The following is a 20,244-nucleotide window of genomic DNA, read 5'->3' as shown; positions in this document are numbered from 1 at the left end:
TGCTGTTTTTCTTGCTCAATTTTAATAAAACATAAAAAAAGGTTGTACTTACGTTTTGTCGCCACCTGATGACAATATACTACGTTTTAAAGTAGTAGATTGTAGTCGTAAAAGCGTCATCTACAATGAAAAACAGTAAAGTATAAATAATCAATTCTCAAAGTAAGTCATAAATTACACAAAGCATTATTTATAATAACAATAATGCTATCAATAATAACAATTATGTAAGCAGCACATAAAAATGAAAAAAAACATATACTCACCATTTGATGCCGATTCGATTTCCAACCAATCTTGACACCTTTGAATGTATTACTTTATTTAAGTCACTCAAACCTTTAAATACATTCCTTTTAAAGTTTCAAACAAATCATATCAATCCACATACACCGATTATCATAATTACAAGTGCAATCATACCTACAATAAATACCGTTATTAACTTTGAGGGGAGGAAAAAATATCATACATCAAACATCCACCATACAATATCGGGGGGGGGGGGGGGGGTAGGTTATGGCTTTTTGTCAATGGGGGGGGGGGGCATGGCTTATTTTTTTTAAGCAAATGTCAAATTAATAAACACGTTACATCCAGGAGGCCCGAGAAAATAAAAATAAATCGAGAATCTGTAGCACAGTAAGTCAATAGTGCAGAATAATTAGCTGCCAAGAAATAAATACTCTATACATCCATTTTTTTTAGATACATAAATATGTCATACTTGATTATTATTTAAAATATACAGAATATTTCATGTTCTTTATGAGGTGGCAGCCAGATGGCTCATAAATATATGATGTCATGTTCCAGACTGTTCATTTTCAGGCAAAATAATTCTTTTTTTTATGTATATATGTAGAATCTAACTATAAAAAGTGCTTAATTACCATTTATGTGAGATTATGTCGGACGATATTTTTGTTTGGGATTTTTGACAGCAGAGAAATTAAAGGTTGTCCACATTTAGCATCTGAAATTTCAACCAAAAAATGGTGAATACATTCTAATTAATATGAAAATGGTACTTTTAAATACCGTATTTTCCAGATTATACGTCACATATTTTTTATATAGTTAGGTTGACCACTAACAACTTGTTATATATGACTTATTTGGGTATCTAGTGTAAGAACACATAAATAAAAATATTCTATTGATTCTTAAATATTGGACAGTTTGTTTTCTGATGACTGTTTTTGTAGATTAAAATTACGTAATGCAAAGTAAAACTTTCAAAACAAACCTAAGAAAACTGCATTTTTAACATGTCTTTCAAATGAAGGGACATTTAAAAAAATGAAATAAAAGCACATTTTAAAAACGTTCAAAACGCATTTTTCCCCCAAAATACAGAAAAAAAATATTTCCCTTAAACAAATAAAGGTTTTAAACTATTGAATAAACCATGTTATTGTTCCTAAATGAATAAATAAATAACATTCGTGTAAACTAAGTCCCTCAGGTCCAAGAAAAACAATACCATAATAGCAAAATGAATAAACATATTTCAAAACAATAAATCATTGTCCTATGAATATCTCTCTCTCTCTCTCCAGAATACAGATCTGAAGAGGTCCCATAATACTTTTTACATTTGAGAATCTGTTTACGTTTGTACAACATTGTCCATTATGCCTGACGGACTGCCTTAAATGACTTAAATACATATAAGAATAGATATTAATATTAATGTTTACACTCGCCAGTTTAGGAGTCAGGCCTACATCAAACTATGTCATCCAAAATAAAAAAATGCCTTTATAATAGTATTTATTCCCCATTTTATTACTGATGTCCCTTTAAATAAACTTAAAAACCTTTGTATAATTGCTATTTTATGCAGAAAGAAAACATTTTAAAGGCAACGGTTTAAAAGAGCAAATTGGTCAACTTTGTAATAGAAATAACTCATCGTTACAACACAGTATTAATTCATAACCCGACTACAAAATAAACGTGTAATATACAAATGTTACACCTGTACTCCTGTCTATTTTATTACCCTGCATCTATTTACCCTCCTAGTTTTACAATTCCGCCCTTTTTACGGCCAAAAAAGTAATAAATTGTGTTTGGAAAATGAACACTGTGATAGTTATAGTACTCATAATATATCATTTAGTAATTCTCCTGTTTTAAAAAGCACATGCACATTGATAACTCACTATCAGGTGAGTCAGAATAGGATTTTAGAGTACATGAGTATTGCAAAAAAATATATAAATAAAGTCCAAAGACAACAGAGGACATTTCTTCCCTTGTTTACCGTATTTTTACAAATAGTAGCCTTTTTAATGTCATTTTAGAGTGAAAACAATCATTAGTAATGCTGTTATTTTGGTCTAAAAAGTCTCTAAAGTTGCATGCAACCAAGTGATTGAAATTGTAATTGATCAAATTCATTTTCTACTTGAAGTACAGTATTTAAAGTTATATAAAGAGGAGGATTGCCTTCCAAATGTGCTATTTATACTCTTGAACAAGTTTAAATTGGACTATCTCTAGTCTTTAAGTGCTATACCCAACTTATATTTAGTCTTCAAGTCAAGTTCATTGTTGTATTTACATGTACTGTGTGTACTTTGGCGGGTTGTTACAAGCGGACACATGGCCCATAATAGCTGGTATTTTTACACTTATTTTATTACTCCATAATAAAACGGCACTGACGCGTAGTAGCGAGTATTGGAGCCACAAAAGGAAGGAAGCAAACGGTAAATTGAATTTTCTTTTGGTTTGAATCAAAAAAATTAAAATAATCATAAAATAAGTTGCATTTTTTACATAAGTCTTCCTTCACAATCCAGCACAACATAAAACTAACGTAAAGATGATGTGCAGTAAAGAAAATAATAAATAAAGCAATCTGAACCACCAATAATCATGCACTATTCACGTTATTATTGTCTTTTTTAGTGGAAATTTCAGGATGAGCCTAAAATAGCCTTTTAAATTTGGAAAGTTAACATTTAGGTTGTGAAACCCGTATATATATATCACCTGAAAACCTTTTTTTGTGTCAGTTGCGTAAAGTAAAAAAAAAAGAAAATCCTACCCACCTAATTCCTATTTTTGTGTGCTTCTTAGTGCTGTTTGTAGCGCCCGGATTCCCTCGAGTCTTCATCCCCGCGTAGGTTTAGCTCAAGAACCACCATGGAATGTTATTAGCTCAAGTTCAAGTCTTTGTACAAATTGGTGTCCGCTTTCAAGTGATTGTCAAAAGTTCTTTAAAAAGTTTTTGAAGCGACAAGGAACCTTTTAGTGTAAGTGTGTGGTCCTACTTGATTGGTAAGCAGATTGTCAAGTGGAGTCGGATTGCAGGGGGTGCTTAAACGCTCACACTTGGAAGACCATCACGGATCCCTGTCGCTTTCGTAGTGGCAGTCAGGATCCTGGGAGGCCCCCATAGCCCTGTTTAAGAGGAAAACACATTTGAACTGGAATGGCTTCAAAAATCGACCAATCTATTTCCACTAAACGACTCTAAATGGATTGGACTTCCAATCCCCACCCCTGGATTTAGCGTCCAGTCCTTTGGTAAACTGGTGTGTAAGTATAGAAGCCTCAAAACTTGGTCCTGAACTGACTATCAAATTGAGAATGAAATTTCATTCAATGGTATTTGGAGTGAATGATGTCAATTAAAAAAAATAGAAATACTAATAAAAATCATATAGGTATAGATAAATGTATGTAGACTCAGGAACTAACCTGGTCTGTGAGGATTCGCGGCTTAATATCAGGAATGGCGCCCACTCTCAGCTCATCTTCCACAGCCATGAGTCTGATGACAACAGGGAAATAAAAATAAAATGACGTTTTTTGGGGTAAAAAACGTGTAGACACTGCTTGGGTTTGCTAACTAACTAATCCTGAGTCTTTGTCGTGAAAATGTGTAAATTTCCCCACTCACTGGACAGATTTGTTGTTTTATTAACTTGCAGAAATCAGTTAAATCATTTAAAATGTTAATAATGTGTGGTTGGAGTGTCACCTGTTGATGATGCCTTTGATTTGAGAGTCTTTCTCCACTTGTTGTTGCTTGAGACGTCGTTCGCTGTCGTCTAGGCGGCACTGGTACTGTTGCAGGATTTTACTGGTTTGCTGCTCCTGCGACGCCAGCCTGTGCTCGTATTCTTCCAGTTTGCGATGGGACATCTTCAGACGCTCCTTCAGGGAGTGGATTTCTTCCTCATACTCTTTCACCTGCGAGGAAGACATAACCAAAAAAATGGCTTTTTTTGCCATGTTGACTATTTGAAGTGTTGCGCTTGCTTACCCTCTCCAGACGGGATTCGTCCATGCTCTTGGAGTACTCCTTGAGCTGGCCCTCACGGTCGGGCCGTAGGCTCTCGATGTCGGCGGAAAGATGAGGCATGTTAGATACCCAGGCTACTGTGCGCTCATTTAAATTGGACTGAGATCCCTGGGGAAAAAAACATAAAAACATTCATCCGTTTAGCAATACAGTAATACCTCGTTTATCGCGGTAAATAGGTCGCAAGACCTGCTGATATAGATGAATAACTACAGTGTAGGGAAAGTGTTTTTATAGTGTCTATTTACTAATATTTTTTGGACTTTTACATACATGTCAACTTATAGATTTTTTTCTTTCAAATTGTGTTTACCGTATAACATATTTTTGTACGGGATTGGTTTTAAGTATGTTTTTTTTTCTGTAAAACCAATCCGGTTTTACCCATTTCGGCTCTGATCCGGATCGTGCAAATAGTATTGTCATGCTTTAAGCACTATATGCGCAATAACCTAATATAAGTATAGAAAGCCATCCGTTTTGGAAAAAAATTGAAGACTTTTACGTGCGCCCTATGTGAGAGTTGGATTTTTACAGTTTTCTATTGCCTAATAAGGGGAATTTCAATCATTAATATGGGGAGGAATTGGCCCAGGTTGACAGGTATTCTTTTAAAACCTTCCTTGTACTATTTTTAAGTCCCAAAGGTAGACACTGTCCCCCAGTGGCCAAAGAAATACTGTAGATGCCTTCACCAAATGCAGTTCAGTAGATAAACAAAATAGGCCAATGATGGACTTACCTGCTTGTTGCCAAGTGGCTTGAGCAGATGTTGCTGTGGAGGCTGTAGCTGTTGTGACTTTTTGCCACTTTTGGTGGGCGTGTCCGTCGAGTCCTCGCCGGTAGCGGCGGCAGAGGAGGACGGGTTCTGATTCTCTTTGGAGGCCCCCGTCTGAAACGGCAAACCGGGAGCCGGACTGTCCGTGGAAGTCTCTTGTTGCTGTGTTTGCGTCGGTTGCTGTTGCGGTTGACTTTGCCGCTGTTTGGCTTGGATGAAGTTGCCGTCGGTGGATTCCAGTAGGAGGTTCCTGCTTTGGGGTCGGGCCTTGGGCGGCGTGCCCGTCGCCGGATTGTTGATGGAGCGTTGGGATTTGAGAAGGTGGGGCCCGACTGAGGATTGGCGTACGGGGTGAACGGTGGTAGGAGGCGTGGCCAAAGAGGCGGGCGTGCCAGTTCCGGTGGCCGTCTGAGAAGATACGCCCATCATGTGTTGCTGTTGGAGGGACTCCTGAGGAAAGACAATACCGTTAGCATCTGCGTCCTACTTGCAAAAATCGGATTTGATAAAACTCAAGACTTTTTCTTGGGTAACAGAATTAAAGCCAGCAATTCCCACAAGTAGCCATCTTAAGTGATGTCAGACATTTTTAGAAGGCTGCCGTTATTTCAGCCTTTGCTAGTGAATTGATGCATGAAACATTGTTATAATGAGGTCAATCCTCACGTAAAGAAATGTTCTCCATTTTTTTTTCTTTGGGAGAAGTAGGAAGATTTTGTCTTCGTTATTTTTTATTGATGTATTGGCAGTACATTGCAAATTCTCTTGTAAAAGATATCTCCTCATAAAGAAAAATGGGCAAGTTGATAATTAATTCAACAAGAACAATTGTCCTGACACTGACTGTATTTGAGGAAAAAAAAAAAAAAGGAAAAAAGAAACTGGGAGGCTGAGAGATGTTTGTTCCGCCACAGCCCACGCGTCAGGACAGAAATAACTCAGGACACTACGGCACATAATGGTATCATTAGAAGCACAGCAATTTACACAGTGTGACGGGCAAGCTAATAACAAATTTTACATGTCTTATTATGCGTCACGCATACAAAACGCACTCACTTTTGAAATGCTTACCACTACCACCATGAACATCAAATAAATAAATAGCCAGACAAGTTGATTTGGACTCATTTACAACCATTAACTCCTTAACTTCCATTAACACTAATAGACATCCAATCCATTTTGAGAGAAAGGCTGTGACCGGACGTTTGGTCGACGGACGTTTGGTCGAGGGACGTTTGGTCGAGGGACGTTTGGTCGAGGGACGTTTGGTCGAGGGACGTTTGGTCGAAGGACGTTTGGTCGAGGGACGTTTGGTCGAGGGACGTTTGGTCGAGGGACGTTTGGTCGAGGGACGTTTGGTCGAGGGACGTTTGGTCGAGGGACGTTTGGTCGAGGGACGTTTGGTCGAGGGACGTTTGGTCGAGGGACGTTTGGTCGAGGGACGTTTGGTCGAGGGACGTTTGGTCGAGGGACGTTTGGTCGAGGGACGTTTGGTCGAGGGACGTTTGGTCGAGGGACGTTTGGTCGAGGGACGTTTGGTCGAGGGACGTTTGGTCGAGGGACGTTTGGTCGAGGGACGTTTGGTCGCCGGTCAAATGTACTTAGATATTAAACTCACCTGGACTTGTAGTGAAAGCTGATGCCAGACAAAGTCGTTCTGGTTCTGGTTCTGCCGGGCAAAGTCGTCGCTGTAGCTATGCGAGTGGACGATGCTAGGCTGCACCAGGCTGTTCTGCGAGCGGAGCGCCGACAAATCTTCGCTGCGGGAGAAGACGTTATTGCCGAAGGCCGGCGCGTAGTCGTGGTGGTGGCCGTTCTCCGGCTCGGGAGCCAGCAGGAGGGGCGGCGGCGGAGGATGAGCCGGCGAGTTGTGGGCCGCCAGGTGGAAGAGAGGATTCTGGAAAGACAGCGGGTAGTTCATGGCCGCCGCCGCCTGCTGTTGCTGCTGGGAGATGGACTCGGTGGGGCCGCCGATGTGGCCCATCTGGCCCATCTGGCCCATCTGACTCAGCCTCAGGCCGGAGCCACCCATGCGCAGGGGGCCGCCCAAGTTGCTAAAGCTGTGACCCAAGCCGGCGATGGAGGCCTGGGAGGAGGTTAACATGTCCCCAACAGAGTTCAGGTTGGAGATGCTGTTCATGCGCGAGTCTTGGAGGTCCATCATTGACACGCTTTTGTTCACACTGTGAACCTGACACAAGTGACAATAGCAAAACATGGTAACACTGGGGAAGACATTCTTTATCTTGAATTAGCTCTGACTGCTCTTTTTCTTCACCTCCGACACTAAGTGGAACCTATACGGGTGGAATTATGGATTCCGTTCTGTATGTGTGTCGGGGTCGTCATTCGAGAACGCATTGAAGATTATTATCATAAAAGAGGTGATTACATTATATGCTATTGAGGTCAAATGTCATAGAGGTTAGAAAAGGACATTTGGGACTATGGGTCTATTTAACTCAAATTTATGGGTGTATTATAATATGGAGTAAAAAAAAGACTATTTAAAGCCCACTCTACTAATTATGCCCATGATTTGAATATGGCTGCTTATTTTAAAAGGTACTCTCTTAGAATCCTCCAAAAAGTAAATAATTTTTGGGTGAAAAATCCAAAACCGACCTAGATTTTTTCCCCTACCATGTCAAGTATTTCAACTATAAAATAAACAAGTTCTAAAATATTACAGGTCATCTAGTCATTATTTTCTGTAGTTAAAAATCAGCATTAAAATGTAACTAGGATGTATTTTTCCAAAATGCATATTATTCCTTCCACACACGGCTTCATGTTGTTACCTTAGGATCGGGTTCCGTGATGTCCGAACTGCTGGTGCAGTAAGCTGGACTTGAGCGAGCTAGCGGCGGTCTGGTCACGTAAAAGACTTCCCGGGATGGGCGTAGGTCTCTTTCGGCCTGACGTCTCATGTTGAGGTTGGACGAAAGCGACTCCACGGCGGACACGGTGGGTGGAGACGGTAGGCGGGAGATGTCTATGGAACTACACATAAAAGTCATATATATTATTCCATCATTGCCAAGCCTCTCCCAGTCCAAATAAATACATTCTTAAATAAAAAATGCAATTAAAAAGGTACATTTGGGATTGTGGATTTTTCAAATGTGTGCTGACACCATTTTTCCTCATAAAAACGCCACTAAATTGTTTTCAAGTGAAATTCAGTGGAGTAGAATCTGTCGCAATTACAGCTGTTATTGCTCTTACGTAAAGAGTTCTCATTTAAATTGTTAGGCGATAATGAGAGCTGGTGTCTCCTGATAATAACAAGTGTGAGAAGGGGGATTTTGGCTGAGGGGGGTTTTTAGAACAGATGGTGCCAGCAATTACCGATTGATAAAATACTTGGCGTCTTTGGAGATAAATTGGGTGACATTAGAAGGGCTCTTGGAAATAAGGCGGGTTTTGTGTTCCCGAATTCCCATCCCGTAAGTTTTCTCGTTGTGCCTTTCACGATTAATTACAGCGGCGGGACGCGGCGGTGTCAGGCCGCGTTAGAATTAACCGTCCTCCCGGCGGACACGATGATCTATTTTCTGAAACGGAATAGGAGGGGAAGGGGGAGGGGGGGGGGGGGGGACACCTACCTGTTTAAGTCACGCATCATCAGGCTCTGGAAGTCGGAGGACATGAGGCGATTGAACGTGGGTCGAGAGAAGAGTCTGTCCTTGGGCCGCTCGGGTTGGTGGTTGGCGACGGCGTGCAGCTGGGGGTTGCGCAGGGCCACGCTGATGTCGTTCAGTAGTCGAGGTAGCGGGCCCAGTTTGAGAATGGCGTCCTGTGAGCAAGTAGGGAAAATGTCAGTTTCAACACGTCCTTTAACGACGGGTTGCCAGGTTGTTAATGGGGGACTTTTGGATTAGATTGGATAACTTTATTCATCCCGTATTCGGGAAATTTCGTTGTCACAGTAGCAAGAGGGTGAGAATGCGGACACAGAAATGTTTTTAGACATAAATAGATAGGTAATATGTTAATAAATAAATAAATAACCGTGTTGCTGAAATATATACCCATATACATACACATACATATATATATATATATATATATATATATATATATATATATATATATATATATATATATATATATATATATATATATATATATATATATATATATATATATATATATATATATATATATATATATATATATATATATATATATATATATATATATATATATACATATACATATACATACATATACATATATATACATATACATACATATATATAGGCACATATATATACATATACATACATATATATAAGCACATATATACATGTACATAGATGTTCATCTATGTACATGCATGCATACGGATTTGTCATGTTTCTTTAACATCAAGCTCACCAACCTTGCTCAGCTGACCCATGACCTCCCACAGCAGACTGTGAAGCATCGACAGCTCCCTGCCAAGATCGATGTAGCCCTCGAAGCCTCCCGCGTTCCCTCCGCCGTCCATGTTGGAGATTTCATAGAGGAACTGCTGCATGGAGCCCCACTCCATTTCCAGGAATTCGTTCATAAAGTACAAGTATTCTTCCTTGGGTCCGAACCTGCAAGGGGCACAAGTTCAAGCGCTCTACCGTCGTCGGAATGGCGCGAATCGGGTCTCGCCGGGCTGCTCACTTGCTGAAGCTGGCCAGGTTCTGCGTGACCTTGGCGATGAGCGTGAGAGTCCGCGAGGTGCGCTCCGCCGGATATTCTTGCGTCAGGTTGAAAAGCGACGGCGACATGATGGCCGGGCACATGAAACGGAGGAACAGCGAGGAGCTGATGAGGCTGTCGGCCAAATCTTCCCTGCCGCGTTCCGCGCATCGGGCCCGCCACGAGGCAAACACTTCTTTCAGCTCGCGGGGGAAAATGCTGGAAGCGGTACAGTGAGACCCCGTTTAGTAACGGGAAGGACTTGTTTTTGTTTCAGAGCTGGCGGACTCACCAGAGGGAGTTGATGATCTTGCAGAGTAGAAGTTCGCAGCACATCCGAAGGTTAGCTTGGTGGTCGGCCAGGACCGAGGGCGGGACTCGCATGGGGTCCACTTCGCAGTTTTCTTCGGATTCGTATAACGCTCGGATGAAGTCACCTGCGGAAAAAAATACAGTAATACCTCGTTTTTCACTGTTTGTAGGCACCAAGTCCCACTGCAATAGATTAAAAACCGCATTGTAGAGATTGTGTATTTCTGATGTACAGTTAATATTATTTGGACATTTTAAAGTATTATTTAACTTGTGGTCAGTGAAATAATCTTCAATTTTTACATTTTTTTCCCTAAATGTAGTTAAAATCAGCATCAAAATGTAACTAGAAGCATTTTTCAAAATGCATTTCATGTACTATACTCCGATTTTTATATTTTGACCATCAGATCTTACCTATTCCCTCCTTGAGGTATCGGTGCCCAATCAGCTTGAGGTATTCTTCCACAGCTTTCGTGGCCAGCGTATTCTCTCGGAAGATCATGTGTTCGCGTTCCATGAATCGATCCACTTCGCACATGGCCATGTCAGAAAGAAACTCCTAAAAGATGATCACGTTTATGTTTTTTGTTCGTCAGAAACTGGAGTTCATCTGAGTTTTGCCATACCTTAGTTTTCCCAGTACTTTGGAGGATGTGCACCAAGGCAAACGCCACTTCTTCTTTGCTCTTTACGCTCAGAAGCGGCTCCAGAACCGCACACAGTGTCCGGTAGTTGTTGGTGATGTACTCGGCGAACTCTTTGTATAGCTCCATGGGAAGGATGTTCATGGTTTGGTAGCGGGATTTGACACGAAGCGAGGCGTTGATGATTTTGCCGCTGCCCACGCCACCGCTTTTGGCTAAAACGCTGGACTGGATAACGGGATACCATTGTTCCACGAATTGGCGGCCCGTGATGCTGGAGATGGGGATGCTGACCAGGCCAATGTATGTGCTTTTCTCCTAGAAACACAATTTGGGGGAAAAAAATTAAGCTTTTGGAACATTAACGGCGAGGAAATCATGAGTGGCGACTTTCTGTTTTAGCATCAAATTCAGATGAAGAATTTTCCCCTTTTTAAAACAATAATAGTACTTTTTCTTTGTGTTTTTAGTTCAAAAGCATTTTCCAATAACTAAAAAGATATTCAAGTATTCTGTCTTCCACTTTATTACTGAACATAATTCAAAAAAAATTAGTTTCCTTTTGAAATGAAAAACTAATAATTAAAAGGCATTTTCCCTCAAATAAACTTTGTTTTAGATCTATAAACAACTGAATATTTAGGGTCTTTAAAAAAATAGTATATCTAAAATGGTGCAGCCTACATAAAATAGAGTTAATGTTAATGCGACCCACGAAACCCACCCGACCTTGACACCCTTGCCATTGGGCGTTACCTTGCGTCGTTTTTTATCCGTCTCCTTGTAGAGGTGGAAGCGAAGGCTACGGATGGTGGGCAGATTGTTGAATTCAAAATGCTCTCCCCAGAAGACGGTGTCGGTGCGAGGTTTGCTGGTGGTGCGAGCGTAAAGCATGTCGTCCAGGCATAACTCGCAGTAGTAACGTTTCTTTGTGGGCAAATCCCGGGCTTCGATGATCCATAGCTTCAGCACGTTGTCCACTCGCCTGCTGTTGTCCTGGCCCACCAAGACATTTTATAACATAACAAAATGTATTTGATGTCAATCACTGTCAATGGGCGTGAATTAAGATACAAATATGACATCATAATTTTATGCCACATAATTTTATGATTCATTGTATGAATAAATGTCAAATTGTGAAGACATTAATGCTGCCTTTATTTACTGTGTCCTTTTTAACATGAGTTCATAATTTTAACAAAAAACTCATTATTATGACAACAAAATTATTAGTGCAATAACTGGATGGGATAGAAGACATTATATATTTTTATATTGATTTGTTTCTATACCAAGTGATTAATTGTGAATCATCGCAAAGACCTTGTGAGATGGTCTCTATTTTTTTTTTTTGTACTTTTTGTTGTTGCCAAGCCTTAGTAAAAAAATATTTTGGGCAAGTAGTGAGTTAACCAGAATTGAATGAGTTTTCCGCTCACCTTGTTTGGTTTGACAGCTCTTTGAAGGTTTTCAATCCACTTGTCCCTCTCCGAAGCGGAACGGCAGGCAAAACATTTTGTCCCTGAATTAGTTGTGACCTAAAGATAGAAAAAGAAGATCTTAGTACATCAAGAACGGGTGCCAAAATTGCAGTCCGGGTGCCAGATCCGGCTTGCCACATTACTTTGCATGCCCAGTGTAAAGAAATGTCAATATAAATTATATCAATTAGATTGCTTTGCATGTACAGTAATCCCTCGAATATCACGGTTAATGTAGACCAGACATGGCCACGATAATCGAAAAATAGCAAAGTAGGGTCACTCCTATTATAACTACTTTTTTTTCTTCTTCAATGCTGAGTGGCTTTTGCATAAGAGTTTCAGCATGGATTTTCACATTTTTATGAACTTTAAAATTCATTTTTTAGATAATTAGGCAGAAAAAAATGCAAAATAGTGAATTCACAAAAAGTGAAGACGCGAGAGATTACTGTATACCAACATGCTAAAATTCCAAAATGATTTTGACTATTATAAAGGGAATAAAAACGAGAAAGTAATGAACCATACATGAAAACTGACCCAAAAAAACCCTAATTTGTACATACCTCAAAGCAATACTCTTGTCCTAAAATGCTAGAATGGACGGGTTTAATGACGGCATCTTCGTCCAGCACCAAGTCCAAAGCCTCGGCGGCGCTACTGGGAGAAAGCAGCGACTCGTGGGAGTGGGATTCTTTGAAACTCTGCATCAAGCGTGTCCTTGTGGGATCCAGATAATACAACAACAACCACAAAAAAACACACACACACACACACACACAATGTGTTCATTTTCACACTTCCAAGTATGTAACTGTCAACATCCTGAAATAAACGTATCCAGGAAGACTTTGATTGGATACACACGTGAGTCACGATGACTCGGGGAGCCCTTACGCATCACACCTGACAATCTAAATATATTTTTAGAGATGATCCTTTCATAATGAGTTTTGGGGGCGGCGGCGGCGGCGGCGGCAGTGAGGAGGAAGAATGCTCGCTGGCTTTTCATTTCTTGTTGTTTGCGCTTTGGCCGCGTCTGCGTCATTCGTTAGCAGGAGTCGCGACGGCGAGGAAAAATGTAGGAGTCAAAATTTAGGTCCTTTTCGGAAATGTAGGAGTCAAATTTAGTGCGTTTTCAGGAAATGTAGGAGTCAAAATTCAGTTTGTTTTCGGAAATGTAGGAGTCAAAATTCAGTTTTGTTTTCCACTTTTAAAAAGGTTTCAAGGCCAAGAAGCGCCATTGAATTAAAAAAGCATTATTGTGTGGGCATTAAAATAATTTCCTGCGCTATTTGAGCATCTAAAAACGAAGGAATTGTGATGAGAAGTCAAATAAAGACATGAAGACACTTTTGCATTCAAATGTCAATCAGAAGATGCAATTTGGAAAGATTTTATGGTAAAAAAAATGACTAAAAAGAGCTTGGCATGCCCCATTTTGAGCAGCTGCGAGAGCGCCAAGTTGGACGTCGGATCCGACGGGAGAATTAAGCGTGTGTGGGCAGAAGGGGAAGCCGGCTGTGAAGGCAGCTGTCGGGCAGCGGTACCAAGCCGGCCCAGGCCAGGAAACCAAGGTGACTGACCATCCCCTCTGACCTCTACCACCTTCTACCTACACTATATTTTCCTTTTTCATTTCAAGACGCACATTAGTTAAGCTTTCTTTGCCCTGAAAATGTCGACGTTCTTCCTCTAGTGGCTAGTGTCAGCAGTATAGCTCTACTTTCTTCATCTTCACTTCCTGTACGTGTCGTGACTGAATTGTGTTAGTACAGCAGAAAATTTCTGACAACAACGCAGGCCAGATTCCCCCCCGAGAGGTGACCCCACTTTAGAATGCAAAAACAAGAAGAAGCAAGCCGCAGGAAAAGTATACTTGGATTATTTTGTTTTGCATCCAACAACAATATGCAAAATGACATTTTTTATGTGATTGACAGCAATCTAATTCACTCGTCTTATTTTCTTTGCAGATTTTTTTGCTGATTTTTTTGCTGATTTTTTTGCTGATTTTTTTGCTGATTTTTTGCTGATTTTTTTTGCTGATTTTATTTGCTGATTTTTTTTGCTGATTTTCTTTGCTGATTTTTTGCTAATTTTCTTTGCTAAATTTCTTTTTTAAACTTTTTTTTCATGTTCAATGTTAAAATTAAATAAAACAAGATTGAATGGACTATTAAGTCATTTTTGATTATTGCTCCTCTAACCACAACACATACTCTAATTTTCCTCAAATAACATTAGAAACAAAAGTATTAAAATCCAAACTAGTTTACCGACCTCTCTTGATCGGCACTCCGAAACCGAGGCAGAATCATCTGTCGAAAACTGCTGGTCCGATCCAGTTTGGGTTGACTTTTAGCTCTCTTGATGGAGCCCTTCAATCTCCGATTAAGGAAACTCTAAACATAAAAAAAAAACATTATGGAAAAACCCAACCATAAACCATAACAGTACCGTTACCTAAATATATCTTTATCAACTTACCGGCTGTCTGAAGGACTGCGGAGTGGCATTGGGGGGCGTTTCCATACTTGACTGTCGCACAGAGGCAAAACTTGCCCTCCGTGATTGGTCTAAATGGGAAAATACAATCATTTTAACAGAAAAAAAAACCAATAATTGACTGTCAACATGCCCTTAAAACTGCCAATAAACAAAGACAAACAACCACAGTGACAAAGTCAGCTTTTACTAAATACATATAACATGCATGTACGCAAAAGTGAGCCATTTTCAACCCAAAGTATCATCGTATGCTTTCTTCTATTAAATTTTAACCTTTTTTTCCTTAACTGTAAGCAAAAGACACACACACACACACACACACGAACACGATTTCCTCCCAAGGCCCGCAAACGGGCTGCTCGCCAGGTTCTATTCTGAAAGCCGGGATAATTGTTTGGTCTCCATGGTAACGGCCAGTTTGCGTTTCAAGCGCTCAAGGTGGCGGCACGGTACAAAATAAAAAAAATAAAAGAAAAAGGCGGGCGAAATGAGCTCTTTCTTGGGTGCCGGAGCACCTGACGGAGTGATGTGACGACGTATAGCACGTGTTTGCGTACGAGTGTGTGTGTGTGTGTGTGTGCACATTTTTGCGTGTGTGTTGACTCTCTCCATTTGGGATGTAAATTGTTGGCTGTGTGGGCGGTTCCAGCCTCCAGCTAGCTGCGCTACGGAGGAAGAAGACTGCAGAGTGGGTGTTAAGAAGCATACTCGCCACTTATCATGCGACCCTCTATGAAAACAGCCTTTTTAAATTCAATCAGAGTTGAATGAAATTGCGAGATTTTTTTTTTTTACTGGCAGAGTGTTTTGCAAAACATTGGGGGAGTATTTGGAAGAAAGAAAATTAATAAGTCAAATCCACAAGCTTGGAATATTTATGAGGAGTCTGTACTGATTCATTCGCTCGAGTATGACGATGATGGACATGTTTTTTGGGGTTAAAGAATGGAAGGGTGGTAAAAGTGGAGTTTTTTTTAAAATGGAGGTCATGATTGGGTATTTTTGCGCCCCATTTTGCTCATTTTTTTTCCCCAATTTGAACAAAACTGTCCAATATTTAAAGCAAGATGGTTATTAGTGGTATTAGTAGTTTTATGCTCTTTTTATGTATATATATTACATGTTTTAATTATACCTCAGATTTTTTTGGACAGTTAAAGACAGCAAATCCATTTCACATGAATTGAATATCAATCATCGTCAAAAACAGCCAATGAGCCAATGAATACTTCAAAAAATATTTAAAAACCTGTCTAGGTACTACTTTAAACGGAGGAAAAAAAATACAGGGAAATAATACCTAGTTAACAATTGATACTGAAACAGATTAAGTGAACTATAGAAATCTGTGAATCTTAATTAAAAACAACACCACCATCAAGCCTAATGACCTCAAGTCAGTCAACATGGTACAATTCCTACACAAACTGAGGAATATCCATGGCAATTGCCCAAAAAGTACTACGAATCTGCGTACAATCAGCCTGATTTAGTCTGAAAAGGTAGTTCAAGGAGTCCGACTTACTCATTTGGAGCGAGCCGCCAAGACGATCCGCCGGCGTGACGGCGTTGAGAGCAAAAAATAAATAAATAAAGCTCAGCCATCAACTTGACGCCTCTTTGACAAGCTCCCGGCGTCGCCCCGGGAGGTTTTTCAGGCCGAGCGCGGGAGACCGAGTACGTGTGGTGGGGAAAAACCCCAAATGAACCCCGACGTGTCAAACGCTGGCAGCAGTTACTTCTTGACCACCTCCAATTCAGCATATGTAGAAAAGTGACCTTGAAATATCCCACTTTCCATCATTTGGACAACACCCAAAAAACAGCAGCTCTGCTGTTACCACGGCAACTCCAACATTAGCTACTATAAAAGCATTTGAACCAGCCAGGACACCTCAAAAACCTCCAAAAAAATTATCATTCTGATTATGTATTCAAATCCCCTTCCTATTTGTAGTAAAGCTGTGGCTTTAAAGAGTTTAAAGTTGTATTTGAAGGATTATACGGGACCAAAAAAAAAGTATATTAGTATGAAGTATGTTTCAAGTAGAGGAGTACATGTAGAAATAATGACAACAAAATTAGCAATATTTCAAAAAAATAAACATTTAACAAGAATAAAGCTAAAGTATGACCTGATTAACTTAGTGGCTGCAATTTAGGGCACTAAATTAAATAATAAATGCCAATAGTAATATTATGACACTGTTCATAACAAACAAACAAAAAGACTATTTTATGGCCTTTAAAAATAAAAGAGTCAAAATATTATCTATTATATAATAGAATCAAATCATCATTTGTTCTATGTTAGGACCAAACATTGCAAACATGAAATAAAAGTCGCCAATTTTTTTTATACTACAAATTAAAGTACTTCATATTAAAGAAAAGCCTGCATCAGCAATGACAAATTCCCATTTAACGAAAGCCTAACCTGAGCTCACAGTAGGACGATTTATGCAAATTGGGCAACGAAAGACAAGTGACACTTGTGACTGCCGCTATTTTTAGCGCCTCAAGCTGCAATCAAGTATCAAAAAAATATATTTAAAAAAAACAAGCAAGAGTAGAAGGGTGGAAAAGAAAATCAGGAAGTACTTTAGGATCGGAACAGCAGAGGTGGGGTGAGGGAGTGCAATGTGGGGGCGTCAGGAAGCTAAAGAAGCTCATCAGCCATTGGCTCCCTCCCATGTGGACTCTAAGGTGAGGTTGAACTTCACCTCAAAAGAACTGACCACTATCGACCAGGTAAGCGTTATCGGTTGTTGTTTATTGGACGATTGTGGCCTGGTTGACATGGCAACGTGTCTTTTCTTTATTTGTTAAAAGGGTATTCTGGCAAAAAGCAGTATGAATGAATAAGTTGACTAACTATGAGGCTGTTAAACTATGAAAATATGTAGAAATTGTATATCCCAACACAAAAAGGTAATAAGACCAAAACAAGAAGACAGAAAAACAGACCAACACTACACGTTAGCAAACGACAAACCTCCTTTAGGGGAGGCAACGTGAAGCACGACAGAGGACCAAGTACATAATGGCAGATTGGATTTGCGCACTCACTTGGGGTTAAAACGCCGGATCCGCCACAGCACACTTCCACTTGACCGCCTAACCCAAACTGACCCTGATGCGGCAGCCACGACTTTGACGGCGCGTCCATGCAGCTACAAGGCACAAATACATGCGAAAATCATGTTCTGGTCATCTAGCTTGACTCTCTTGATACTACCCCCACCCCAACCCTCAATAGTTGCCCTTTTGTGACCAAAAGGTCACCATTGCAGCTGTTCAACTTCAAGCTGCTCTTGTGATGAATTGATAGGATTTTTTGGGGGGGGGGGGGGGGCATTTGGCATGTGCAAGGTGGTAATCAGCCAAGTACTGTGTGTTTTAATACATTAAAAATATTGGTTAAAAATAGATTGGCTCTTGTCTTTCTTACCTGCAAGCTAAAAAAAATACTATTGTCATCTTTTAAATTGCAACTTATATTTTGTTCTTGTAAAATTGGTACTTTTTCTTTAAATAACTGTAAATTATATTCTGAAACATTCACGCTATTTAAGGACTTTCCAGAAATTGCTAACATTTATTCATAGCATTTCAGTTTATTTTTGAGTAAACATTAAAAAAATAATTTCATAATATTGTGTGAGATTATTGAATTGAAAATACAAACGTTCATAACTGCGTGTTCACGTTGTTATATTACAAGCATTAGTAGAATTTAAACTATGTACTTAAAAAAATATTAAAGTATATTTATAATAATGCTATGCTAAGGGGCAAGCGCTAATGCTTTAATAGTACTAAATATTTATTTACACACAACACTTATTTTCGCTCACTGAAGTAATTTTCTGATATTCACCATTTTAAAAATAGGTCGATATGCCGGCTACTGATTGGATGTAAAAGATGCGTGCTAGCTAGTAGACATTTTCTCAAATAGTACTCAGCAGAACGCATTGAAACCCTCTCAAATTAAAAACACTGAAATGATTTTAGAACACGGCACTCTCAAGTCAAGAGTAGCAAATTCAGAGCATTTCTGGCATGCATTATTCAAAGAACAAAACGAACCTACGGGTATCAAAGCTACTAGAGAGAAATTAAACAAATGTTTGGCTTGGTTAAAAATGTACGCCCTCCTATTGCAATTCCAAGTGGTTGCTGGGAAACCAGCAGATGAAACATGGACAATATTAACCACAAATCCAAAAACTATTAATTTTCATGTTTCAATCCCATAGCCAATGAGTTTATATATCTCCAATTTGTAACACAGTACATAAACATCTTGTTCGCATAAAATATTAGAATTATGATGACTACAATATGCTAGTAGGATTTGAGTATGATGTACTATTTTGCAGTGCTATATTAGCATGACAGCTACGTACGTACCCCCAAATTATCAAGTACAAATATGTCAAAATATTCTGTATTTCGCCAAACGTGCTGTCAGCATCAATCACAAATGTGAGAATACTTGACACAATGCAAGGGGTCCCTAATATTGACCCCGCTATTGACCTCCATCATGTACTGTCACCAAATGTGTATTATATTGATGTCACTTACCCAAAAATGAAGGGGGGTTGATTCCCGGCAAAGAAACGTTGATGGCTCAGTCACATCCGAGGATGCGGACTTTCTGGACCGGTTGACAGGTTGCCACGGCGACAGAGGCGAGGTTAAGAATCACACCTGAGCGGCCCCCTGGAGTGACCCTTCACTCATCCCCTGCAAGTGGGTGTGTACAGGCCCTTGGTCAGGTATTTTAATCGGAAATGTGTGTGTCGGAAAGCCAGTTACCTCTCTTCTTCTTCTTTCTCTCCTCCAACTGTAGTAGGGACCACCAGGGGAAGCTGGGATGTTGCACACTCTCTTTGGAGCCTTCTGGCTGTGGTCATGATGCGTTCACGTTCCTGGAATCATTGGCAAGTCCAGCGTTCAAAGATACACCTTTAACCCTCACAGACGTCAATCGCCGTGCAAAAAAAGGTAAACATCCACATTTGCGCGTCATTTTTTGTTGTTGATGACCATCGATTCGGTTTCCGTTTTCGACTAAACTCTTTGGCGAAGAAAATCCATCTTAAGATCCAGGAACTCGGTACCGAAGCAGCGTGTCTTTCCGCAGCACGATTGCGATTAGAGGCAGCTGCGGGAGGAGAGAAAAGACGCTCGTTCAATGGATGCGCCTCTCCCAGGGGGGCGGAGATAGCGAGTGAGATAGACAGAGCCGGAGGGTTGGGGGACGAGGAAGCCCCGCCTACGAGGAGCGAGAGGGCCCCGCCTCGACCCGTGAGCGCTCTACTCCTGCTGGAGGAACCCCATCGTGCCGTTTAATTGGAATGAGATTGGAAGTGTGCGATAGAGCTCAAATGACACCCACAGTGAGATTAATCTCACACGCTGGTGAGGAAATCACTTGTTCAGTCGCTGCCATCCTCCCCGTTCAAATGGATTGGGCATCTACAAGGG

The 20,244-nt window shown here is 40.2% G+C and overlaps 1 protein-coding gene across 4 annotated transcripts; it reads right to left on the bottom strand.

Moving 5' to 3' along the window:
- Positions 1-305: 305 nt before the first annotated feature.
- syngap1a (synaptic Ras GTPase activating protein 1a) lies at positions 306-19,956 on the bottom strand. Of its 4 annotated transcripts, none has more exons than XM_077743766.1 (21): positions 19,573-19,956; positions 19,339-19,500; positions 17,815-17,918; positions 14,725-14,813; positions 14,518-14,639; positions 12,801-12,954; positions 12,190-12,288; positions 11,504-11,743; positions 10,730-11,065; positions 10,518-10,662; positions 10,081-10,225; positions 9,771-10,007; positions 9,496-9,697; positions 8,717-8,907; positions 7,910-8,111; positions 6,727-7,299; positions 5,067-5,552; positions 4,286-4,432; positions 4,001-4,212; positions 3,718-3,790; positions 306-3,417 (listed from the first exon to the last, which is right to left on the bottom strand). In XM_077743766.1, the coding sequence occupies exons 3-21, from the start codon at positions 17,912-17,914 to the stop codon at positions 3,391-3,393; spliced, it is 3,780 nt and encodes a 1,259-aa protein (XP_077599892.1). In that variant the 5' UTR covers positions 17,915-17,918; positions 19,339-19,500; positions 19,573-19,956; the 3' UTR covers positions 306-3,390. The 4 variants fall into 4 exon arrangements, with proteins under 4 accessions (XP_077599892.1, XP_077599894.1, XP_077599893.1 ...); XM_077743768.1 differs by having other exon boundaries at positions 6,727-7,194; XM_077743767.1 differs by lacking the exon at positions 3,718-3,790.
- Between the last annotated feature and the right edge of the window lie 288 nt (positions 19,957-20,244).

The sequence above is a fragment of the Stigmatopora nigra genome, chromosome 21, assembly GCF_051989575.1.
Source record: "Stigmatopora nigra isolate UIUO_SnigA chromosome 21, RoL_Snig_1.1, whole genome shotgun sequence".
Classification (NCBI taxonomy): domain Eukaryota; kingdom Metazoa; phylum Chordata; class Actinopteri; order Syngnathiformes; family Syngnathidae; genus Stigmatopora; species Stigmatopora nigra.
Note: the sequence above shows the minus strand (reverse complement) of the source record. Positions and strands in the feature narration are given on the sequence as shown.